This window comes from Coregonus clupeaformis, unplaced genomic scaffold (genome assembly GCF_020615455.1).
Source record: "Coregonus clupeaformis isolate EN_2021a unplaced genomic scaffold, ASM2061545v1 scaf0058, whole genome shotgun sequence".
Taxonomy (NCBI): domain Eukaryota; kingdom Metazoa; phylum Chordata; class Actinopteri; order Salmoniformes; family Salmonidae; genus Coregonus; species Coregonus clupeaformis.
This window is the reverse complement of record NW_025533513.1, coordinates 767,273-792,673: the sequence shown is the minus strand read 5'-3', so window position 1 is coordinate 792,673 and position 25,401 is coordinate 767,273. Positions and strand designations below refer to the sequence as shown.

Here is a 25,401-nt window from a genome sequence, read left to right as displayed (position 1 = left end):
TGAGCCCGCTGAACCAGGAGGAGAATAGGCAGCTGCAGGCGGAGACGTGCCAGGAGGTGCTCCGCATCTGCCAGGAGCTCTACCTCAACTACCTCCACCTGCTGGACAGGCTGAGGCGCCGCGCCGTCTTCAGCGACCAGGTCAACCGCAGCCGCCTGGGAGCCCAGATGGTCATAGACTGCACCAGCCTGTGAGTGACTGGCGAGCAGGGTTTCCCCTAGCTCGATTATTTCCTAGGTGGGACGCAAAGGTCCTCAAATCAACATCTCTAGCTTCTTTAACCAAGATTTACAATTGAAACCAATGGTAGCCAAATTCTTATAGGCGAACTTGCCATCTAAGCTCGTTACTTGAATTATCGATCACCCACCTTTTGTCGATGAAAGCAAACTCACCAAGCAGCTGTAAATACAATTGATTGTTGTTATTGTTCTCGTTATTGCTAACGGTTATTCTTTCTACGCAGTTTAAACGTCCACTCGATCAGACGCAGTGTAGCGGCAGGGATCAAGGCTACGCGGAGAGCCCGGCTGAGCGCTGAGAGACCCAGAGCTGCCGGGCGCGACCTGAAGGGGGCGATGGAGACACCCGCAGCGCTGCCACGCAAACTGGACTTCAGTCTGACTCTGCAGGCCAAGGCTGGCTGCAAGAAGAGCATTGCCATCAGACATGGCAAAAACCTTATGGAGAGGGACCTCCGAGAGGTGAGAGACAGAGGAAGAGAGAGGGAGAGTGTGTGTTGTGTGTGGTTGGGTCGGTGGGTTTGTGGGTGTGTCTGTCTGTCTTTGTGCGGTACCTACATCTTTCTGTGTGTGTGTGTCTCCATGCGTGTGAATGTGTGTGTACACTTGCTTCTCTGCTGTTCTGGTGTGTTTGTCTGTGTGTGGTAAAGCGACAGGGAGCTGAGATGTTCCCATCTCTCTCCCTGTCTGTCTGTCAGATGACTGAAAAGATGGGAGACATGGACCTGGAGCATGTCTATGACCTGATGCCCTGCCACCTGGAGCTGATCACCAACAAAGGCTTGCTATCTCTATCTTTCACTCTCTCTCTCTTTCTCTCTCTCTCTTTCTCTCTCTCTCTTTCTCTCTCTTTCTCTCTCTCTCTCTTTCTCTCTCTCTCTTTCTCTCTCTCTCTTTCTCTCTCTTTCTCTCTCTCTCTTTCTCTCTCTCTCTCTTTCTGTCTCTCTTTCTGTCTCTTCTGTCTCTCTGTCTCTCTTTCTCTTACACAGACGGGCACACACACATAGTCAAGTACACTTGTGACAATGATAAACAATTGTTTGTTAGTTGTACTAGTAGTAGTGATATATGTGTGTGTGTTTAGGTGCAGCACAGGCCAGCTTGGCCAATGTTTCACAAGCAGACGAGGAACCCAGCATGTATTACCATGGCTACACCAGACTAAAGGTATTCACACCCACTACAACTGGTCCCTGAAGATATGCATACAGGATGGTCATTATTTACAAGTCATAACTTGTATAACTCATAATTATATATGTGTAACTTATTTTATAAGTGACAGCTTATTTAGTTATTTTTATGAGTTATATTTTATGGAGTTATTATTGTGGGCACCCAGGGGTGTAGTTCCATGCCAGACCTGCAGAGGGAGTCTCTCCTGGAGGAGCTGGAGATGGAGGCCCTGCCTTCCAGACCCCAGTCCCCCCTGGTGCTGCTGGCCACTGGGCCATGCTCCAGCCTCGATAAGCCCATTGACCTTGCCCACGACCTCAGGAGGTGTGTGTGGGCGGGAGTGTGTGTGTGTATGTTTGTGCTTATGTGTGTATATGTATTTTTGTGCTTGTCTGTGTGTGTGTATGTATCTAGGTTGCTACAGGACAGAGTGATTGTGGATCAGGCCGTGACAGACCATGACGCAGACTTCCCTCCTCTGATCAAGGCCCTGACGTGGAGACGCTCCACCAAACTACAACAGCTCACACACACCCTGCAGGTAGGGAACACACTCTGCAGGTAGGGAACACACTCTGCAGGTAGGGTACACACTGCAGGTAGGGAACACACTCTGCAGGTAGGGAACACACTCTGTAGGTAGGGAACACACTCTGCAGGTAGGGAACACACTCTGCAGGTAGGGAACACACTCTGCAGGTAGGGAACACACTGCAGGTAGGGAACACACCCTGCAGGTAGGGAACACACTCTGCAGGTAGGGAACACACTGCAGGTAGGGAACACACCCTGCAGGTAGGGAACACACTCTGCAGGTAGGGAACACACTCTGCAGGTAGGGAACACACTGCAGGTATGGAACACACTCTGCAGGTAGGGAACACACTCTGCAGGTAGGGAACACACTCTGCAGGTAGGGAACACACTGCAGGTAGGGAACACACTGCAGGTAGGGAACACACTCTGCAGGTATGGAACACACTCTGCAGGTAGGGAACACACTGCAGGTATGGAACACACTCTGCAGGTAGGGAACACACTCTGTAGGTAGGGAACACACTCTGCAGGTAGGGAACACACTCTGCAGGTATGGAACACACTCTGCAGGTAGGGAACACACACCTCTGCATTTGTACAAATAGCACCAAACAATGCTAAAGTAGGTTAACCTTGCTGCCTGGTCTGTCATTGACTTTTGACTATGCAACTTGCATAATTACACTTCCAAATCCCTCTCTATTTTTGTCCACTTCCAGAAACAGGAGAAGGAGAAGGAGGAGAAGAGGGAGAGGTGCAGGGTGCCACTGGAAGAACCGGAACACCCCCAGGGAGCTGTGGTGAACGCGGCCCTGTCCCACGGCTCTCTAGCCCGCACGGCCGCCGCCCGCATCTCAGACAGGGTTCTCCGCGACACCATCAACATCCACACATACCCACCTGTTTACAACTACCTCACCAAAGAGGTGGGTCACAGAGGAGGCAGAGGGTAGTCATGTTATTATTACTACTCAGTGTGAGTGATGATGATGATTATACTGTTACTATCATTATGACCTCATCATGGTGGTCTGACCTCTCACTCACCAACTCTCTCTCTCTCTCTCTCTCTCTCTCTCTCTCTCTCTCTCTCTCTCTCTCTCTCTCTCTCTCTCTCTCTCTCTCTCTCTCTCATCCTGTTCTCTCTCTTTTTCTCTAAACAGCTTGAACTCTCCTCGATGGCTGGATCGTAACCTGTTTGCCGGGGAAGAAATAAAGGAAGTCTATAAGGAGTTATCCAAAAGTAAATCTACACTGTATCTCAACTTCGATGAGGTGAGATATACTCTTTTACATTGCCTGTTGAATTTATTTAATTCAGGAAGTATTGAAATTTCAATTAAAGAATGGAAAAATCCATTATTGAATTGGCAATTGTTGAACCAGAATTTCAATGAATTCCTTGAATTTAAATAGAATTGACCCCCAAATGATATGTTCCTTTCCCCTATAGGACCCCATGATAGAGCCAGCCCTGACCAACATCAGATGGAGTCTGAAGAAGAAAAACCACCAGAGGTTCATCAACCCACAGCTGAAGAGACAGAACACCAACGCCATGTCCCACAGGTACTGTACCCTATGTCCCACTTGATTCAACACCTGAACACCACTTTAACACGCTCTCTCTCATAATACAATTACTTTGCTCAAAGAGAGCTGCAGCTCTCCCAAGGTAACTCAAAGTGTGTGTGTTCGTACGTCTGTGTGTGTGTGTGTGTGTTTCCAGAAAGAGGACCGAGATCCCAGAGGACCAGAAGAAACCGGAGGACCAGAACTCCCGGGCCTACACGGCCTGGCTGCAGTGGTGGAAGACTGACCTCTCAGTGGAGGACTACCTCCGATACATCACCAATCAGGTCAGAGGTCACACATTCTGTAGTTACAGGAAACAAATAGAAGAAGACATTCTAATTAATAGAAGGCAGGAAATGCATAAAATCGATTGATAACTAGAAGAAAATCAACTGGTTTTGTGTGCAAATAAATCTCAATAGACTTTTGAAATGGACCATAGGTTATGCATGTACATTATAGACAGGGCTTGACTTATTTCTCGTGTTTTGTTGTTGTTGTTTTTTAGCAGTTCTACATTTTTATATTGAATACTGTGCCCTGTTGGGTAGGGGTTGAAAGTTAAGCATTTCACTGTAATTGTGCATGTGACAAATAAAACGTAAAACTTAAAATAGGTGCCGGTACTCATTTAGGGCTTGAGTACTGTTTATATTTAGGTGCTGGAACTTCGCAATATTTTCAGTCATTATTCTATGAGGTGCCTGACCTCAAGCAGTAGAAAAGTCAAGGTGCCAGTACTCAGTACCAGTGTTTTTCCGGGCCCAATTCAAGCACTGGATACATGTCCAGTTATTTACATGTACAGTTATGTACATGTCCAGATATTTTAGTGGTATCAGAGAGTGATTGACTAGGACTGTGTCTGTGTAGGACTCTGACTACCTGTGGGCGGCATTCCACCTGTACGACAGTGGCGATAGTGAAGATGAGGAGGACGAGAGGAGAAGGCTGCTCCAGCTACGACGAGACGAGAGGAAGAAGTCTGTCGGTCTTACTGTCTGTCGGTCTTACTGTCTGTCTGTCTGTCTGTCTGTCTGTCTGTCTGTCTTACTTTCTGTCTGTCTTACTGTCTGTCTTATTGTCTATCTGTCTTACTGTCTGTCTGTCTTACTGTATATCTGTCTTACTGTATATCTGTCTTACTGTCTATCTGTCTTACTGTCTGTCTTACTGTCTTAATGTTTGTCTTATTGTATATCTGTCTTACTGTCGGTCTTACTGTCTATCTGTCTTACCGTCTGTCTTATTGTCTATCTGTCTTACTGTCTGTCTGTCTTACTGTATATATGTCTTACTGTCTGTCTTACTGTCTATCTGTCTTATTGTCTGTCTTACTGTCTTATTGTTTGTCTTACTGTCTATCTGTCTTAATGTTTGTCTTATTGTCTATCTGTCTATCTGTCTTACTGTCTGTCTTATTGTCTATATGTCTTACTGTCTGTCTTACTGTCTATCTGTCTTACTGTCTGTCTGTCTTACTGTATATCTGTCTTACTGTCTATCTGTCTTACTGTCTATCTGTCTTAATGTCTGTCTTACTGTCTATCTGTCTTAATGTTTGTCTTATTGTCTATCTGTCTTACTGTCTGTCTTATTGTCTATCTGTCTTACTGTCTATCTGTCTTACTGTCTATCTGTCTTACTGTTTGTCTTATTGTCTATCTGTCTTACTGTCTGTCTTACTGTCTATCTGTCTTACTGTCTATCTCTCTTACTGTTTGTCTTATTGTCTATCTGTCTTTCTGTCTGTCTGTCTTACTGTCTATCTGTCTTACTGTCTGTCTTACTGTCTATCTGTCTTAATGTTTGTCTTATTGTCTATCTGTCTTACTGTCTATCTGTCTTACTGTCTGTCTTACTGTCTATCTGTCTTACTGGCTGTCTGTCTTACTGTATATCTGTCTTACTGTCTATCTATCTTACTGTCTATCTGTCTTACTGTCTGTCTTACTGTCTATCTGTCTTATTGTCTGTCTTACTGTCTTATTGTTTGTCTTACTGTCTATCTGTCTTAATGTTTGTCTTATTGTCTATCTGTCTATCTGTCTTACTGTCTGTCTTATTGTCTATATGTCTTACTGTCTGTCTTACTGTCTATCTGTCTTACTGTCTGTCTGTCTTACTGTATATCTGTCTTACTGTCTATCTGTCTTACTGTCTATCTGTCTTAATGTCTGTCTTACTGTCTATCTGTCTTAATGTTTGTCTTATTGTCTATCTGTCTTACTGTCTGTCTTATTGTCTATCTGTCTTACTGTCTATCTGTCTTACTGTCTATCTGTCTTACTGTTTGTCTTATTGTCTATCTGTCTTACTGTCTGTCTTACTGTCTATCTGTCTTACTGTCTATCTGTCTTACTGTTTGTCTTATTGTCTATCTGTCTTTCTGTCTGTCTGTCTTACTGTCTATCTGTCTTACTGTCTGTCTTACTGTCTATCTGTCTTAATGTTTGTCTTATTGTCTATCTGTCTTACTGTCTATCTGTCTTACTGTCTGTCTTACTGTCTATCTGTCTTACTGGCTGTCTGTCTTACTGTATATCTGTCTTACTGTCTATCTATCTTACTGTCTATCTGTCTTAATGTTTGTCTTACTGTCTATCTGTCTCACTGTCTATCTGTCTTACTGTCTGTCTGTCTTACTGTATATCTGTCTTACTGTCTATCTGTCTTACTGTCTATCTGTCTTCATGTTTGTCTTACTGTCTATCTGTCTTACTGTCTGTCTGTCTTACTGTCTATCTGTCTTACTGTTTGTCTTATTGTCTATCTGTCTTACTGTCTGTCTGTCTTACTGTCTATCTGTCTTACTGTCTATCTGTCTTACTGTCTATCTGTCTTAATGTTTGTCTTACTGTCTATCTGTCTTACTGTCTATCTGTCTTACTGTTTGTCTTATTGTCTATCTGTCTTACTGTCTGTCTTACTGTCTATCTGTCTTACTGTCTGTCTGTCTTACTGTATATCTGTCTTACTGTCTATCTGTCTTACTGTCTATCTGTCTTACTGTCTGTCTTACTGTCTATCTGTCTTAACGTTTGTCTGTCTTACTGTATATCTGTCTTACTGTCTATCTGTCTTACTGTCTATCTGTCTTAATGTTTGTCTTACTGTCTATCTGTCTTACTGTCTATCTGTCTTACTGTCTATCTGTCTTACTGTTTGTCTTACTGTATATCTGTCTTACTGTCTATCTGTCTTACTGTCTATCTGTCTTAATGTTTGTCTTACTGTCTATCTGTCTTACTGTCTATCTGTCTTACTGTCTATCTGTCTTACTGTTTGTCTTATTGTCTATCTGTCTTACTGTCTGTCTTACTGTCTATCTGTCTTACTGTCTGTCTGTCTTACTGTATATCTGTCTTACTGTCTATCTGTCTTACTGTCTATCTGTCTTACTGTCTGTCTTACTGTCTATCTGTCTTACTGTCTGTCTGTCTTACTGTATATCTGTCTTACTGTCTATCTGTCTTACTGTCTATCTGTCTTAATGTTTGTCTTACTGTCTATCTGTCTTACTGTCTATCTGTCTTACTGTCTATCTGTCTTACTGTCTTACTGTCTATCTGTCTTACTGTTGTGACGTCACGAGAGGCTACACAGCTTTCAGCGGGATTGCTCAAGTAGTGCAAGGAGACAAGGTTCAAACAAAACAAGGATTTTATTATAGGTCTTGGGAAATTAACGAAAATATAACAAAATTCTGTTCTCTTGTGGCTCTTTAAGGGTTAACAGTTCAGGGATGTCTCTTCCACATCCAAAATCATAATTCTCACTCGCCCAGATAACTTTCCCCCAGCCTTACTGTAGTCCACGTTGCAGCTAGTGGCCAACCCAGCAAAAAAGTCCTTCCAAATGTCTCTCACGTATTTCCACAGGTGCATATATCCAAAGGTGAGTATTTCCCAAAGGTAAGTATCTCCAAATCCTTATATTCCTCATGGAAGTGGACGTGCAGCACTCTTGTCCTCCAGAGAGCCCAGGTTGGAGACTGTGTCTCTTCACCCCCACACACTCCCTCAGTGTGTCTCTTCCCTTCCCAAACCTTCAGCTCATCAGCTCCTCATTTGTTTCAGCTGCGTGGGAAGATTGGCCATAGAGGGGTGGAGTTCCCGACCATACCAGCAGATGGAGCCATAGCTGTCTGGGTTTGCAGCCACCTCAGGGGGATGTAACGTCCCTCCAGGACACAGCCTCTCGTGACATCACACATCCCCCTCCTCGGGACCGACGTCCCTCGTCGGGTAAAGGCAGCGAAGAAGGCATCACGCCGGGAGAGGGCGTCCGCATTGCCGTGGTGCTTGCCAGCCCTCGGCTGTTTCCACTCCATCCGGTGAGTTGGTGCTGTGTTGTACAGTGCCGGTCTCTGGGGTCTCTCCTTGAGTTTCTTACTGAACGCATCAGCCTTGGTTTTAGCAGAGTTTAGCTTCTGTTGAGCAGCTTTCAGTTCCTTCTCTCTCTCTGCCTCCGCATTCTTCATCTTGTTCTCCAACACCTTGTACTTCTCCTCTGCCTTCTTCTGGACCTCCTTACTACTGCGCAGGGTCTCCTCACACTCCTCGATGGTCCTGCGCAGCATCTCCAGCTCCTCCTGTTGCTTAGGGAAGGAGCTCTGTTGGAGTTTAGCCTGGAGGATATCTAACTCTTCTGTCTTCATGTCTAACTGTTGCTTTAACAAACGATACCTCTCAGCGGTCCCCTTCAGACCAGACAGTTCTTTGTCCAGATTCTGTAGCTCCGTCTCTGTGTCGGTCTGGGCACCTGCCACCCCTATCAGAGCCCGGGCGGGAGTGAGTAATTCGGAGGATTGCACCGGAGCCTTCCCAGGATGAGTCTTGCCTCTCCGTTTCCGAGGTACTCGGGTTATCCTCTCCTGAGACTCTCTCCAGAGTGGGTAAAAGGCTGGGCAGTCTCGTCCAATTAGGACAGGGACGGGGAGGGAATCAACCACCCCCGCCGTCGTGTGTATGGTTCCCCGTGTGCTGGTCATTGTAAGTTCAGTAATGGGGTATTCTCTGGTGTCCCCATGGACACAGGAAACTGGGAGGACTTTCCCGGGGTCAGACACGTTGGGCCCACCAAATCCCTTACGCACCAGGGTGGCCCGGCTACCAGAATCCAGTAAGGCCTCCACATCATGGTGATTCACAGTTACCGGGCAGGTGGGGGTCGATCTGGGCCGCCATCTACGACTCCCAAGAGCGAGGCAAAACGGTGTGTGGGTGCTGAGCTGGAGGACTCCGCAGTGGGCATAGGTTCATCGGCTGGTTTCCCACACTGCCAGGAGATATGTCCCATCTCCCCACACCGGTAACACTGTCGAAGTTTCCCCCTCCTGGTGTACTCTTCTTGGACCCGCCTGGTTTCTGGCTCCCCCTGGAGCCGGGATAAGTCCTGACGTGGCTGGGTTCGAGACCTTGGGGTCCTTTGGACGGGTTCTTCCCATTTGTGGTGGGGCCGCACTCCTGGGGTCTTTTCGGGAAGCATTCAGCATCTCCGCTGTGGCCTGGTACTTTTCCACAGCTTCCACGGTCAGATCAGCCGTGGTCAAGGCCTGTTGACTGATGAACCGTTTTGCCTCATAAGGCAGGGGCGCGTAGGTAACGATCCACCACAACGGCCTCCACCACCGCCGCTGCTGTATTCCTCTGCGGATCCAGCCATTTCCTTGCGATTCGGACAAGTTCATGCATCTGCGCCCGAGGAGGTTGGTCTGGTTGGAAGGTCCAGCTGTGAAAGCGCTGGGCCATACCAAACTTTGTGAGTCCATATCTGCTGAGGATCTCAGACTTCAGGGCATCATAGTCAGTAACCTGGTCAGGGCCCAGGTCCCGGACAGCATTCAGCGATTCCCCCGGTTAGAAAGGGGGCTAACAGACCAACCCACTGTTGCTTGGGCCAGGCTTCCCTAGTGGCCGTGGCCTCAAATGCATGCAGGTATGCCTCAATGTCATCGGTAGCTCCCATCTTAGATATAAAGTCACTTGCCTTTATTGGGCGGGTATTTTGGACCACCCTCTGTCTCTGCAACTGCAATTCCTCTGCCTTCAGAAGGTTGGCTTTCTTTTGCTCCTCCAAGAGAGCCACGTTTGCTTGCATCTGGGCTTGCTGGCCAGCAACAAGGGCTTTCAATATGTCCTCCATTTCAGTCGGCGGGGAGCCTACGGCCAACTTGGAAAACTGGGTGATCAAACCTTCGGTATCCTCCTCTGACATGCACTATTAACGCTTGAGCGTGCCCGTATTCTCCACCATCTGTGACGTCACGAGAGGCTACACAGCTTTCAGCGGGATTGCTCAAGTAGTGCAAGGAGACAAGGTTCAAACAAAACAAGGAATTTATTATAGGTCTTGGGAAATTAACGAAAATATAACAAAATTCTGTTCTCTTGTGGCTCTTTAAGGGTTAACAGTTCAGGGATGTCTCTTCCACATCCAAAATCATAATTCTCACTCGCCCAGATAACTTTCCCCCCAGCCTTACTGTAGTCCACGTTGCAGCTAGTGGCCAACCCAGCAAAAAAGTCCTTCCAAATGTCTCTCACGTATTTCCACAGGTGCATATATCCAAAGGTGAGTATTTCCCAAAGGTAAGTATCTCCAAATCCTTATATTCCTCATGGAAGTGGACGTGCAGCACTCTTGTCCTCCAGAGAGCCCAGGTTGGAGACTGTGTCTCTTCACCCCCCACACACTCCCTCAGTGTGTCTCTTCCCTTCCCAAACCTTCAGCTCATCAGCTCCTCATTTGTTTCAGCTGCGTGGGAAGATTGGCCATAGAGGGGTGGAGTTCCCGACCATACCAGCAGATGGAGCCATAGCTGTCTGGGTTTGCAGCCACCTCAGGGGGATGTAACGTCCCTCCAGGACACAGCCTCTCGTGACATCACACTGTATATCTGTCTTACTGTATATCTGTCTTACTGTCTATCTGTCTTAATGTTTGTCTTACTGTCTATCTGTCTTACTGTCTATCTGTCTTATTGTATATCTGTCTTACTGTCTGTATTACTGTCTATCTGTCTTACTGTCTATCTGTCTTACTGTCTATCTGTCTTACTGTTTGTCTTATTGTCTTATGTCTTACTGTCTGTCTGTCTTACTGTATATCTGTCTTACTGTCTATCTGTCTTACTGTCTATCTGTCTTACTGTCTGTCTTACTGTCTATCTGTCTTAATGTTTGTCTTATTGTCTATATGTCTTACTGTCTATCTGTCTTACTGTCTGTCTTACTGTCTATCTGTCTTACTGTCTGTCTGTCTTACTGTATATCTGTCTTACTGTCTATCTGTCTTACTGTCTATCTGTCTTAATGTTTGTCTTATTGTCTATCTGTCTTACAGTCTGTCTTATTGTCTAACTGTCTTACTGTCTATCTGTCTTACTGTCTATCTGTCTTACTGTTTGTCTGTCTTATTGTATATCTGTCTTACTGTCGGTCTTACTGTCTATCTGTCTTACTGTCTGTCTTACTGTCTTATTGTTTGTCTTATTGTTTATCTGTCTTACTGTCTGTCTTATTGTCTTTCTGTCTTAATGTCTATCTGTCTTACTGTCTATCTGTCTTACTGTCTGTCTTACTGTCTATCTGTCTTAATGTTTGTCTTATTGTCTATCTGTCTTACTGTCTATCTGTCTTACTGTCTGTCTTATTGTCTGTCTGTCTTACAGTCTATCTGTCTTACTGTATATCTGTCTTACTGTCTATCTGTCTTACTGTCTATCAATTCAATCAATCAATTTTATTTTATATAGCCCTTCTTACATCAGCTAATATCTCGAAGTGCTGTACAGAAACCCAGCCTAAAACCCCAAACAGCTAGTAATGCAGGTGTAGAAGCACGGTGGCTAGGAAAAACTCCCTAGAAAGGCAAAACCTAGGAAGAAACCTAGAGAGGAACCAGGCTATGAGGGGTGGCCAGTCCTCTTCTGGCTGTGCCGGGTGGAGATTATAACAGAACCATGCCAAGATGTTCAAAAATGTTCATAAGTGACAAGCATGGTCAAATAATAATCAGGAATAAATCTCAGTTGGCTTTTCATAGCCGATCATTAGAGTTTAAAACAGCAGGTCTGGGACAGGTAGGGGGTTCCATAACCGCAGGCAGAACAGTTTAAACTGGAATAGCAGCAAGGCCAGGCGGACTGGGGACAGCAAGGAGTCACCACGGCCGGTAGTCCCGACGTATGGTCCTAGGGCTCAGGTCTCTCAGTTGGCTTTTCATAGCCGATCATTTAGAGTCGAAAACAGCAGGTCTGGGACAGGTAGGGGTTTCGTAGGCCGCAGGCAGAACAGTTGAAACTGGAATAGCAGCAAGGCCAGGCGGACTGGGGACAGCAAGGTGTCATCATGCCCGGTAGTCCTGACGTATGGTCCTAGGGCTCAGGTTCTCAGAGAGAAAGAGAGAACGAGAGAATTAGAGAGAGCATACTTAAATTCACACAGGACACTGGATAAGACAGGAGAAGTACTCCAGGTATAACCAACTAACCCCAGCCCCCCGACACATAAACTACTGCAGCATAAATACTGGAGGCTGAGACAGGAGCGGTCCGGAGACACTGTGGCCCCATCCGAAGAAACCCCCGGACAGGGCCAAACAGGAAGGATATAACCCCACCCACTCCGCCAAAGCACCACCCCCGCACCACACTCTATCTGTCTTACTGTCTGTCTTACTGTCTATCTGTCTTAATATTTGTCTTATTGTCTATCTGTCTTACTGTCTGTCTTAATGTCTATATGTCTTACTGTCTATCTGTCTTACTGTCTATCTGTCTTACTGTTTGTCTTATTGTCTATCTGTCTTACTGTCTATCTGTCTTACTGTCTATCTGTCTTACTGTTTGTCTTACTGTATATATGTCTTACTGTATATCTGTCTTATTGTCTATCTGTCTTACTGTCTATCTGTCTTACTGTCTGTCTTACTCTCTATCTGTCTTAATGTTTGTCTTATTGTCTATCTGTCTTACTGTCTTACTGTCTGTCTTATTGTCTATCTGTCTTACTGTCTGTCTTACTGTCTATCTGTCTTAATGTTTGTCTTATTGTCTATCTGTCTTACGGTCTGTCTTATTGTCTATCTGTCTTACTGTCTATCTGTCTTACTGTCTATCTGTCTTACTGTTTGTCTTATTGTCTATCTGTCTTACTGTCTGTCTTACTGTCTATCTGTCTTACTGTCTATCTGTCTTAATGTTTGTCTTATTGTCTATCTGTCTTACTGTCTGTCTTATTGTCTATCTGTCTTACTGTTTATCTGTCTTACTGTCTGTCTTATTGTCTATCTGTCTTACTGTTTATCTGTCTTACTGTCTATCTGTCTTACGGTCTGTCTTACTGTCTGTCTGTCTTACTGTCTGTCTGTCTTACTGTCTGTCTTACTGTCTATCTGTCTTACTGTCTGTCTGTCTTACTGTCTGTCTGTCTTACTGTCTGTCTTACTGTCTATCTGTCTTACTGTCTGTCTTACTGTCTGTCTTACTGTCTATCTGTCTTACTGTCTATCTTACTGTGTGTCTGTCTTACTGTCTGTCTTACTGTCTGACTTACGGTCTGTCTTAATGTTCTATCTGTCTTACTATCTGTCTTACGGTCTGTCTTACTGTCTATCTGTCTTACTGTCTGTCTGCCTTACTGTCTGTCTGCCTTACTGTCTGTCGGTCTTACTGTCTATCTGTCTTAATGTCTATCTTACCATCTATCTGTCTTACTGTATATCTGTCTTACTTTCTTTCTTACTGTCTTACTGTCTGTCTTACTGTCTGTCTGTCTTACTGTCTGTATGTTTTACTGTCTGTCTTACCATCTATCTGTCTTACTGTATATCTGTCTTACTGTCTGTCTTATTGTCTATCAGTCTTACTGTCTATCTGTCTTTCTGTCTGTCTTACTGTCTGTCTAACTGTCTGTCTTACTGTCTATCTGTCTTACTGTTTATCTTACTGTCTGTCTGTCTTACTGTCTGTCTGTCTTACTGTCTATCTGTCTTACTGTCTATCTGTCTTACTGTTTGTCTGTCTTATTGTATATCTGTCTTACTGTCGGTCTTACTGTCTATCTGTCTTACTGTCTGTCTTACTGTCTTATTGTTTGTCTTATTGTATATCTGTCTTACTGTCTATCTGTCTTACTGTCTGTCTTATTGTCTTTCTGTCTTAATGTCTATCTGTCTTACTGTCTATCTGTCTTACTGACTGTCTTACTGTCATTCTGTCTTAATGTTTGTCTTATTGTCTATCTGTCTTACTGTCTATCTGTCTTACTGTCTGTCTTATTGTCTGTCTGTCTTACTGTCTATCTGTCTTACTGTATATCTGTCTTACTGTCTATCTGTCTTACTGTCTATCTGTCTTACTGTCTGTCTTATTGTATATCAGTCTTACTGTCTATCTGTCTTACTGTCTTACTGTCTATCTGTCTTACTGTCTATCTGTCTTAATGTTTGTCTTATTGTCTATCTGTCTTACAGTCTGTCTTATTGTCTAACTGTCTTACTGTCTATCTGTCTTACTGTCTATCTGTCTTACTGTTTGTCTGTCTTATTGTATATCTGTCTTACTGTCGGTCTTACTGTCTGTCTTATTGTCTATCTGTCTTACTGTTTATCTGTCTTACTGTCTGTCTTATTGTCTATCTGTCTTACTGTTTATCTGTCTTACTGTCTATCTGTCTTACGGTCTGTCTTACTGTCTGTCTGTCTTACTGTCTGTCTGTCTTACTGTCTGTCTTACTGTCTATCTGTCTTACTGTCTGTCTGTCTTACTGTCTGTCTGTCTTACTGTCTGTCTTACTGTCTATCTGTCTTACTGTCTGTCTTACTGTCTGTCTTACTGTCTATCTGTCTTACTGTCTATCTTACTGTGTGTCTGTCTTACTGTCTGTCTTACTGTCTGACTTACGGTCTGTCTTAATGTTCTATCTGTCTTACTATCTGTCTTACGGTCTGTCTTACTGTCTATCTGTCTTACTGTCTGTCTGCCTTACTGTCTGTCTGCCTTACTGTCTGTCGGTCTTACTGTCTATCTGTCTTAATGTCTATCTTACCATCTATCTGTCTTACTGTATATCTGTCTTACTTTCTTTCTTACTGTCTTACTGTCTGTCTTACTGTCTGTCTGTCTTACTGTCTGTATGTTTTACTGTCTGTCTTACCATCTATCTGTCTTACTGTATATCTGTCTTACTGTCTGTCTTATTGTCTATCAGTCTTACTGTCTATCTGTCTTTCTGTCTGTCTTACTGTCTGTCTAACTGTCTGTCTTACTGTCTATCTGTCTTACTGTTTATCTTACTGTCTGTCTGTCTTACTGTCTGTCTGTCTTACTGTCTATCTGTCTTACTGTCTATCTGTCTTACTGTTTGTCTGTCTTATTGTATATCTGTCTTACTGTCGGTCTTACTGTCTATCTGTCTTACTGTCTGTCTTACTGTCTTATTGTTTGTCTTATTGTATATCTGTCTTACTGTCTATCTGTCTTACTGTCTGTCTTATTGTCTTTCTGTCTTAATGTCTATCTGTCTTACTGTCTATCTGTCTTACTGACTGTCTTACTGTCATTCTGTCTTAATGTTTGTCTTATTGTCTATCTGTCTTACTGTCTATCTGTCTTACTGTCTGTCTTATTGTCTGTCTGTCTTACTGTCTATCTGTCTTACTGTATATCTGTCTTACTGTCTATCTGTCTTACTGTCTATCTGTCTTACTGTCTGTCTTATTGTATATCAGTCTTACTGTCTATCTGTCTTACTGTCTTACTGTCTATCTGTCTTACTGTCTATCTGTCTTAATGTTTGTCTTATTGTCTATCTGTCTTACAGTCTGTCTTATTGTCTAACTGTCTTACTGTCTATCTGTCTTACTGTCTATCTGTCTTACTGTTTGTCTGTCTTATTGTATATCTGTCTTACTGTCGGTCTTACTGTCTATCTGTCTTACTGTCTGTCTTACTGTCTTATTGTTTGTCTTATTGTATATCTGTCTTACTGTCTGTCTTATTGTCTTTCTGTCTTAATGTCTATCTGTCTTACTGTCTATCTGTCTTACTGTCTGTCTTACTGTCTATCTGTCTTAATGTTTGTCTTATTGTCTATCTGTCTTACTGTCTATCTGTCTTACTGTCTGTCTTATTGTCTGTCTGTCTTACTGTCTATCTGTCTTACTGTATATCTGTCTTACTGTCTATCTGTCTTACTGTCTATCTGTCTTACTGTCTATCTGTCTTACTGTCTATCTGTCTTAATCTTTGTCTTATTGTCTATCTGTCTTACTGTCTGTCTTAATGTCTATCTGTCTTACTGTCTATCTGTCTTACTGTCTATCTGTCTTACGGTCTGTCTTACTGTCTATCTGTCTTACTGTCTGTATGTTTTACTGTCTGTCTTACTGTCTATCTGTCTGACTGTCTATCTGTCTGACTGTCTATCTGTCTTACTGTCTATCTGTCTTACTGTCTGTCTTATTGTATATCAGTCTTACTGTCTCTCTGTCTTACTGTCTATCTGTCTTACTGTCTGTCTTATTGTCTATCAGTCTTACTGTCTATCTGTCTTACTGTCTGTCTTATTGTCTATCAGTCTTACTGTCTATCTGTCTTACTGTCTGTCTAACTGTCTGTCTTACTGTCTATCTGTCTTACTGTTTATCTTACTGTCTGTCTGTCTGTCTTACTGTCTGTATGTCTTACTGTCTGTTTTACCGTCTATCTGTCTTACTGTCTATCTGTCTTACTGTCTGTCTTATTGTCTATCAGTCTTACTGTCTATCTGTCTTACTGTCTGTCTAACTGTCTGTCTTACTGTCTATCTGTCTTACTGTTTATCTTACTGTCTGTCTGTCTTACTGTCTGTATGTCTTACTGTCTGTCTTACCGTCTATCTGTCTTACTGTCTATCTGTCTTACTGTCTGTATTATTGTATATCAGTCTTACTGTCTATCTGTCTTACTGTCTGTCTTACTGTCTGTCTAACTGTCTGTCTGACTTACTGTCTATCTGTCTTACTGTTTATCTTACTGTCTGTCTGTCTTACTGTCTGTCTGTCTTACTGTCTGTATGTCTTACTGTCTGTCTTACCGTCTATCTGTCTTACTGTCTATCTGTCTTACTGTCTGTCTTATTGTATATCAGTCTTACTGTCTATCTGTCTTACTGTCTGTCTAACTGTCTGTCTTACTGTCTATCTGTCTTACTGTTTATCTTACTGTCTGTCTGTCTGTCTTACTGTCTGTATGTCTTACTGTCTGTTTTACCGTCTATCTGTCTTACTGTCTATCTGTCTTACTGTCTGTCTTATTGTCTATCAGTCTTACTGTCTATCCGTCTTACTGTCTGTCTAACTGTCTGTCTTACTGTCTATCTGTCTTACTGTTTATCTTACTGTCTGTCTGTCTTACTGTCTGTATGTCTTACTGTCTGTCTTACCGTCTATCTGTCTTACTGTCTATCTGTCTTACTGTCTGTATTATTGTATATCAGTCTTACTGTCTATCTGTCTTACTGTCTGTCTTACTGTCTGTCTAACTGTCTGTCTGACTTACTGTCTATCTGTCTTACTGTTTATCTTACTGTCTGTCTGTCTTACTGTCTGTCTGTCTTACTGTCTGTATGTCTTACTGTCTGTCTTACCGTCTATCTGTCTTACTGTCTATCTGTCTTACTGTCTGTCTTATTGTATATCAGTCTTACTGTCTATCTGTCTTACTGTCTGTCTAACTGTCTATCTTACTGTCTATCTGTCTTACTGTCTATCTGTCTTGCTATCTATCTGTCTTACTGTCTGTCTTACTGTCTGTCTTATTGTCTTTCTGTCTTAATGTCTATCTGTCTTACTGTCTATCTGTCTTACTGTCTGTCTTACTGTCTATCTGTCTTAATGTTTGTCTTATTGTCTATCTGTCTTACTGTCTATCTGTCTTACTGTCTGTCTTATTGTCTGTCTGTCTTACTGTCTATCTGTCTTACTGTATATCTGTCTTACTGTCTATCTGTCTTACTGTCTATCTGTCTTACTGTCTATCTGTCTTACTGTCTATCTGTCTTAATCTTTGTCTTATTGTCTATCTGTCTTACTGTCTGTCTTAATGTCTATCTGTCTTACTGTCTATCTGTCTTACTGTCTATCTGTCTTACGGTCTGTCTTACTGTCTATCTGTCTTACTGTCTGTATGTTTTACTGTCTGTCTTACTGTCTATCTGTCTGACTGTATATCTGTCTTACTGTCTATCTGTCTTACTGTCTATCTGTCTTACTGTCTGTCTTATTGTATATCAGTCTTACTGTCTCTCTGTCTTACTGTCTATCTGTCTTACTGTCTGTCTTATTGTCTATCAGTCTTACTGTCTATCTGTCTTACTGTCTGTCTTATTGTCTATCAGTCTTACTGTCTATCTGTCTTACTGTCTGTCTAACTGTCTGTCTTACTGTCTATCTGTCTTACTGTTTATCTTACTGTCTGTCTGTCTGTCTTACTGTCTGTATGTCTTACTGTCTGTTTTACCGTCTATCTGTCTTACTGTCTATCTGTCTTACTGTCTGTCTTATTGTCTATCAGTCTTACTGTCTATCTGTCTTACTGTCTGTCTAACTGTCTGTCTTACTGTCTATCTGTCTTACTGTTTATCTTACTGTCTGTCTGTCTTACTGTCTGTATGTCTTACTGTCTGTCTTACCGTCTATCTGTCTTACTGTCTATCTGTCTTACTGTCTGTATTATTGTATATCAGTCTTACTGTCTATCTGTCTTACTGTCTGTCTTACTGTCTGTCTAACTGTCTGTCTGACTTACTGTCTATCTGTCTTACTGTTTATCTTACTGTCTGTCTGTCTTACTGTCTGTCTGTCTTACTGTCTGTATGTCTTACTGTCTGTCTTACCGTCTATCTGTCTTACTGTCTATCTGTCTTACTGTCTGTCTTATTGTATATCAGTCTTACTGTCTATCTGTCTTACTGTCTGTCTAACTGTCTGTCTTACTGTCTATCTGTCTTACTGTTTATCTTACTGTCTGTCTGTCTGTCTTACTGTCTGTATGTCTTACTGTCTGTTTTACCGTCTATCTGTCTTACTGTCTATCTGTCTTACTGTCTGTCTTATTGTCTATCAGTCTTACTGTCTATCCGTCTTACTGTCTGTCTAACTGTCTGTCTTACTGTCTATCTGTCTTACTGTTTATCTTACTGTCTGTCTGTCTTACTGTCTGTATGTCTTACTGTCTGTCTTACCGTCTATCTGTCTTACTGTCTATCTGTCTTACTGTCTGTATTATTGTATATCAGTCTTACTGTCTATCTGTCTTACTGTCTGTCTTACTGTCTGTCTAACTGTCTGTCTGACTTACTGTCTATCTGTCTTACTGTTTATCTTACTGTCTGTCTGTCTTACTGTCTGTCTGTCTTACTGTCTGTATGTCTTACTGTCTGTCTTACCGTCTATCTGTCTTACTGTCTATCTGTCTTACTGTCTGTCTTATTGTATATCAGTCTTACTGTCTATCTGTCTTACTGTCTGTCTAACTGTCTATCTTACTGTCTATCTGTCTTACTGTCTATCTGTCTTGCTATCTATCTGTCTTACTGTCTGTCTTACTGTCTGTCTATCTTTCTGTCAATCTGTCTTACTGTCTGTCTTACTGTCTGTCTGTCTTACTGTCTGTCTTACTGTCTCTCTGTCTTACTGTCTATCTGTCTTACTGTCTATCTGTCTTACTATCTGTCTTACTGTCTGTCTGTCTTACTGTCTGTCTTACTGTATATCTGTCATACTGTCTATATGTCTTACTGTCTGTCTTACTGTCCATCTGTCTTACTGTCTATATGTCTTACTATCTGTCTTACTGTCTGTCTGTCTTACTGTCTGTCTGTCTGCCACACTATTTTCCTTCTTTTTTTCCTTCTTTTTTTGTCATCATGTTTTTACATTATGGGGACTGCGAGCAGCTAACAAATCAGTGTGTGTGTGTGTGGACAGGAGGCGGAGGCAGAAGATGGAGGCTCTAAAGGGTCAGAAGCAGGAGTACGTGACAGGGCTGTGGAACGTCAACGCGGTGCTGCTGGGGGGGCTGTGGAAGGAACCTGAACTGGAGGGTAACACACACACAGGCACATGCGCGCGCACACACACACAAACGCACTTTCGCACACACACACACACACTGTGACTTTTGACCATAGTAATGTAGTGAGTCATTCAAAAGCAGGATGTTCCAGTCAAGGATTGTGAAATAAAAGGTTAAAAAGCAGTCCTGGTTTAGTAGGTAATGTCGTGGCTGTCATGGAAACATGACACTTTAGCTTTGTGACACATTGGTATTAAACCTGTTTCATAGCCTATTGTTTATAGACTAATAGGTAACCTATTGTCTGTTGTTTTTTTTACAGAGGAGGAAGAGAGCCCAGATGAAGAAATCACCAGCCCTAAACAGGTGTGTGTATGTGCGTGTCTTAGTACACAGATGATTTCGAAATGATTATTTGTCTTTTGTGAAGACGTGGCACTGGCCAGCTGAGCAAAGCCAGTAAATGGATACTGTAAATGGATACTATAAATGTACTGTAAATGGATACTATAAATGTCATGTAAACGGATACTATACAGTAACTGTCACGTAAATTGATATACAGCCATTGTAATACAGGTTTTATGTGTCATATAGACTGGGAGCCTTCGATCTGGGTAGTTCCCATCATCTCTCCTTCCTTGTCCCATTCCATCATCTCTCCTTCCTTGTCCCATTCCATCATCTCTACTACCTTGTCCCATTCCATCATCTCTACTTCCTTGTCCCAAGACATTAAATAGTAGGAACTAACCAGGATGTCACCAAGGTCTTCATTTTCTGTTTTCCCCATATTTTTTTATTGAGCAGCCCTCTTGGCCAGGTTTCCCTTGTAAAGGAAGTATTCTGACCTCAATGGGACTTCCTGGATGAATAAAGATTAAATAAAGAATTCATTATTAATTTTTTAAATAGTGGTCAATTCACCAATTCATACATGGTAAATTGGTTGAATTTAAATGAGTTGAATTGACCCAACCCTAGTACTCCATGTCTGTAAGAAGGCTAAATTCCAAATGAAACTCTAGCCCCTACCCCTAGAGTTTTGGAATGGGAAGGAAAGGTATTACTTAGCAACATGGTAACATCACCACATAGCCCTAAGGCCTCTGCTATTTTAGTGGAAATATTTCCCATATTTCTTACAGCTCAATTCCTTCAGATCTACGCAAAGGCTCATAACGGTTCGGGGCTGATTGGGCCCCGTTCCAAATCAAACTCTAGCTCCTACCCCTAGGGACTTTATGTAGACTTGAATTGAATAGGCCTTAGCAATATGGATACTATTTCCCCAAAACTGTTTATTCTACTAACTGTCCTCGCTCCCTGTCAGAAGGTCTATAGGAGGACAGTGACTGTGGGGAGCAGGCTGGAGAGGATCTGGACACTCCTCTGCCTGCCCGACGCCCACAGACTGGACATGGCCATCAAGTACAGCTCCCACGCACGCAGGGACCAGCTGGAGAAGGTGTGCACAGTACACTGACACACACACACATACGATAACAAATACATACAAGTGAATGCACACTCACTGTACAAGTATCATGCCACCATCTATAGCAGGGCTGTCTAATTCTGGTCCTGGAGGGCCGAAACACTTCTGGTTTCTGTTTCTACCTGGTAGTTAATTGCACTCACCTGGTGTCCCAGGTCTGAATTAGTCCCTGATTGGAAGGAGAGGATGAAAACCAGAAGTGTTTGGACCCTCCAGGACCCACATTGAACAGCCCTGACAGAGGTTAGTAGAGATGGTGGCATGATACTTGATGCTGTGCTCATATTACCTCACCATATCACCATAGAGACAGAGCTCACCATATCACCATAGAGACAGAGATCACATATTACCATAGAGACAGAGCTCACCATAAACCATAGACACAGAGCTCACCATATCACCATAGAGACAGAGCTCACCATATCACCATAGACACAGAGCTCACCATATACTAGCAAAATCTCTTCCATACCTGGAACAGAAGTGTGTGAATATGTGTGTGTATTCATACATCCGCGTGTGTGTTTCTACATCTGTGTGTGTATTTCTACATCCGTGTGTGTGTGTGTGTGTGTATTTCTACATCCGTGTGTGTTTCCTCCCAGGCCACAGCAGCATGGGAGCGCGCTGCCCGTCTCATCCAGCAGAGGGAGTCTGTGCTGGCTCGTCTGGAGCTGTTTGAGAGGGAGGCTTCTGACCCCAACCGCTTCTTCCTGCAAGGTACTGCATAATATATATCTGCTCTGGGGTGAAGTTTCCCCTCTGTGCAGATATAGGATCAGCTGTACCTCCTACCAAACCCTAACCTTAACCATTAGTGGGGGAAATGCAAAACCGACCCAAGATCAGCGTCTAGGGGAAAGTTCACTCTACTCTGACATCCCTTACATCTCCTTACCACAGGAGGCTCCTGAGGGGAGGACGGCTCATAATAATGGCCAGAACGGAGCAAATGGAATGGCATCAAACACCTGGAACCATGTGATTGATGTATTTGATACCATTCCCCCTATTCCGCTCCAGCCATTACCACGAGCCCGTCCTCTCCAATTAAGGTGACGCCAACCTCCTGTGCTCCTTACAATATTATAACATATTGCTTTTACAGCATATTGTATTGAATAATATATTGTAAGTTGTTAAATATATCATCATATTATTATTGATATAAATAAAAGGCAGTTCATGAAATATCTAATGCCAGAGTACACCCTACTGGACAAAAAAATGAAAGCACCTGGTATTCCCAGGCAGTCTCCCATCCAAGTACTAACCAGGCCCAACCCTGTTTAGCTTCCGTGATCGGGCGTATTCAGGCTAGTATGGTCAAAGGTGAAGGAACATATATAAAGTACACTATATGAAGTGAATGTCTCTCGCTCTATCTTTGTCTCTTTTTTTCATTCTATCTTTCTTTCCTTCCTTCCTTCCTTCCTTCCTCTCTCACTTTCTTTTTCTTTATCTTTCTTTCTTTCCTTCCTCTCTTTCTTTTCATTCTTTCATACCCCTCTCTCTCTCACTCTTTTTTTTCTTTCTCAGGCTACCGGGGCACCTCTCTAGCCAGGATGGATGAGTCCAAGCACCGGGGCAAACTCAACTCCCAGATCTGCTCTCTGGAGGAGGTGTTGTCTAAGATTCTCCACCACATTACAGACAGCTTCCACGACACTGTCACCTACAAGGTGAGTCAGGCCAATGGGCCATACATCAGGGGTCTATTCATTAGTGTACAGCGTAGCAAAATGTTTCTCTCTCCCTCACTTCCTCTATTTCTCTTTCCCTCACTTTCTCTGTTTCTCTCTCCCTCACTTTCTCTGTTTCTCTCTCCCTCACTTCCTCTGTTTCTCTCTCTCTCACTTTCTCTGTTTCTCTCTCCCTCACTTTCTCTCTCCCTCACGTTCTCTGTTTCTTCCTCTGGCTGTGTCCGAAATCTGTCCTGTCTTGCCTACTACTTAATAAAACTACATAATGTGTACTAGTTGTATATTCTATTTAGAACATAATGTTTAGTAAAAACGTATGCTGTAAGCAACAAATATTGACATACTAGGCTCATACATACTGAGAAAACGCTATGGTGAGCTCTGTGTCATTTATGTGTTGTTCGTTCATTTTGGTACAACCTGTCCCCCTTATCTGATTATCCCCAATAACCAGAACTTTTCAACTCATCATCAAGTCCTTCATTGGTTTACATTTAAGTAATTTAGCAGACGCTCTTATCCAGAGCGACTTACAGTTAGTGAGTGCATACATTTTCATACTGGCCCCCCGTGGGAATCGAACCCACAACCCTGGTGTTGCAAACGCCATGCTCTACCAACTGAGCTACAGAGGGCCTTTAATCAGGTGTATTAGTATTGGGCTAGAACAAAAGCCTGCACCCCAAAACTCTGGTGTAGCCAGACATAACTAAGCAGTTTCCTCACAGCCGTGTTTTCAACTGTCACTCTCTCTCTCTAGGGGAGGCCATACGGGGAGAAGATGCGCTGGGACCGCATCGAGATGCTCTACTGGCTGCAGCAGGAGCGCAGGGTCCAGGCTCTGGAGAGGGTGGTGGAGGGGAGAGGCTCTCTCCCCACCAGACTGCCCCCCCTCAACCCCAACCTTCAGCTGTACCCGGGCACCCACCCCACCCCCCAAGGACACACCCCGACCCTCAGCCAGAGACCCCACCCTCATACACACCCACAGCCGCTCCAACACAACCCAGCCGAGCTCAGTGTATCCAGTATAAGTTTGAACGTTGTAAGCAAATGAATAAAATGCTAGGGAAATTGTTTGTATGCACTGCTTGGAAGGAAATATTATATTTGATAATTATTATGTATTCATATTATGTATAATGTATTATCATTATCACTTGTCAAGTAAATGTATGAACATGATTGGATAATATATGTATACAGTATATGCACAACTAGTAGGTTCATATGACATTGGCAACATTTGATATGGTCAATATATTGTCAATAATTTATATTATTTTGTTCTGAGTGTGGCAGAAACATGCAATGCTAAGTGCCATGACACAAGGCACGATGTTTGCTCTATCAGTCTATTTAGGGCCACTGTTAAGTGTCTTATCAGAATTACGAAGTCTAATACCAAAGATACTGTGCTAGTACTGCAGGCGTGTACAATAAACAACAAAGCTGTCACTTATCACTAGGCAGCATGCTCCCATCTGCCCAGTTACAATCAACGGTGCATTATCACACCCTCTCACGTGAGCGCGAGACGCCACCGCATTGGTCATTTCAGACCAGGGAAGTTGTTTCAGTAGTAATTCAGGAAGAACCCTACTCATTTCAAAAATAGGTTGGGATTTTTTGTCAAAATTACATTCTTTTTTTAAAGGAAATTATTATAATACTGAGCACTATCGAGTGTGGATAGCGAACAAATAGATTCACGTGAGTAGTAGTATTTCCTTTGTTTCATTTCCTTACAACTTGGGCAGGTCTTATTAGGAGGGAAGTGTGTGACACCTTCAGTTAAAAAGTGTTGTTCCTATCTGTTGTTTTTATAAACATAAAATGTTTGTCTGCTTGTGAAAATAATAAACGTAAAAATAGCGTTTGTAATGCATACTATATAGCCTACTACAGACAGCTGCTGTGTGGTTTTGGTAATGTCGGCTAGTTACAATGTGCTGTGTCCCACAGATGTCAAATTAGACAGTAACGTTATAGCTAACTACCAAGTGCACAGTTAGCTAGTTATACGCCAGTCAGCTACTGTATTTTATATATAGTTAGTAAAAAAGATATAACTTTAAAATAACTTGTAACCTGACTGACTGACAAAAGCCTACAATCAATGTTCACTCTAGAGAGGACATTTGCTAGGTAACTTCCTAACGTTGAATAATCGCAATATCTGGCAAGTCAGTGCACGCAGACTGAATGGAGGGGATGGATAACGAAAGTACACTCAATTCTTGTTTTTATGTTACAAATTAGATGGTGAGGTCAGTCAAAGACTCTTATTCCATTCTCAACCACAGTCATGGAGAAAAAAGATTGCAGTCAGAGTGCAGTATAACTCTGCAGTATGCTGCAAATATTGCCTCCAAAATATCACAGTCGACCGCAGTTACTGCACTTTTACTGAAGTTTCAAAACTGCAATCTTTTTCAAAGTATTTCATGGTGCTGTAGTATGACAAGGAACGTCTTTATACTGTATATCCACCTTATCAGTTTTCACTCTTAGGAGTCAAACTAAGAGGCAGCAGTGCTAGTAGTACTACTGTCCTTGCTCTGGTCCACGGTGTTACGTGCAGCTTGAGCCTCCTTCAACAGA

General features: G+C 42.8%; 2 protein-coding genes across 4 annotated transcripts in view; both read left to right on the top strand.

The window, feature by feature from the left end:
* Positions 1 to 578: 578 nt before the first annotated feature.
* Positions 579 to 24,259, top strand: LOC121547999 (coiled-coil domain-containing protein 87-like). Its single transcript, XM_045212870.1, has 16 exons — positions 579 to 704; positions 941 to 1,022; positions 1,327 to 1,409; positions 1,585 to 1,742; positions 1,833 to 1,959; positions 2,675 to 2,904; positions 3,119 to 3,230; positions 3,409 to 3,524; positions 3,685 to 3,814; positions 4,404 to 4,513; positions 19,506 to 19,621; positions 19,916 to 19,959; positions 20,927 to 21,061; positions 21,700 to 21,814; positions 22,634 to 22,776; positions 23,558 to 24,259. The coding sequence occupies exons 1-16, from the start codon at positions 579 to 581 to the stop codon at positions 23,852 to 23,854; spliced, it is 2,124 nt and encodes a 707-aa protein (XP_045068805.1). The 3' UTR covers positions 23,855 to 24,259.
* Positions 24,260 to 24,352: 93 nt separating this feature from the next.
* The window catches only part of LOC121549496 (apoptotic protease-activating factor 1-like), a 73,383-nt gene continuing 72,334 nt past the window's right edge, over positions 24,353 to 25,401 (top strand). For all 3 annotated transcript variants that reach the window (XM_041861297.2, XM_041861290.2, XM_041861305.2), the window contains exon 1: positions 24,353 to 24,510. The gene's annotated coding sequence lies outside the window, so the exon portion shown is untranslated. The remainder of the gene's footprint in view (positions 24,511 to 25,401) is intronic.

Excerpts from the sequence above, each read along its gene's own strand:
- LOC121547999 (XM_045212870.1), top strand. The coding sequence starts at position 579 with ATGGAGACACCCGCAGCGCTGCCACGCAAACTGGACTTCAGTCTGACT. Across the intron at positions 1,410-1,584 it reads ATGGCTACACCAGACTAAAG|GGGTGTAGTTCCATGCCAGA; the intron begins GTATTCACACCC and ends GTGGGCACCCAG. Across the intron at positions 22,777-23,557 it reads ACGACACTGTCACCTACAAG|GGGAGGCCATACGGGGAGAA; the intron begins GTGAGTCAGGCC and ends CTCTCTCTCTAG.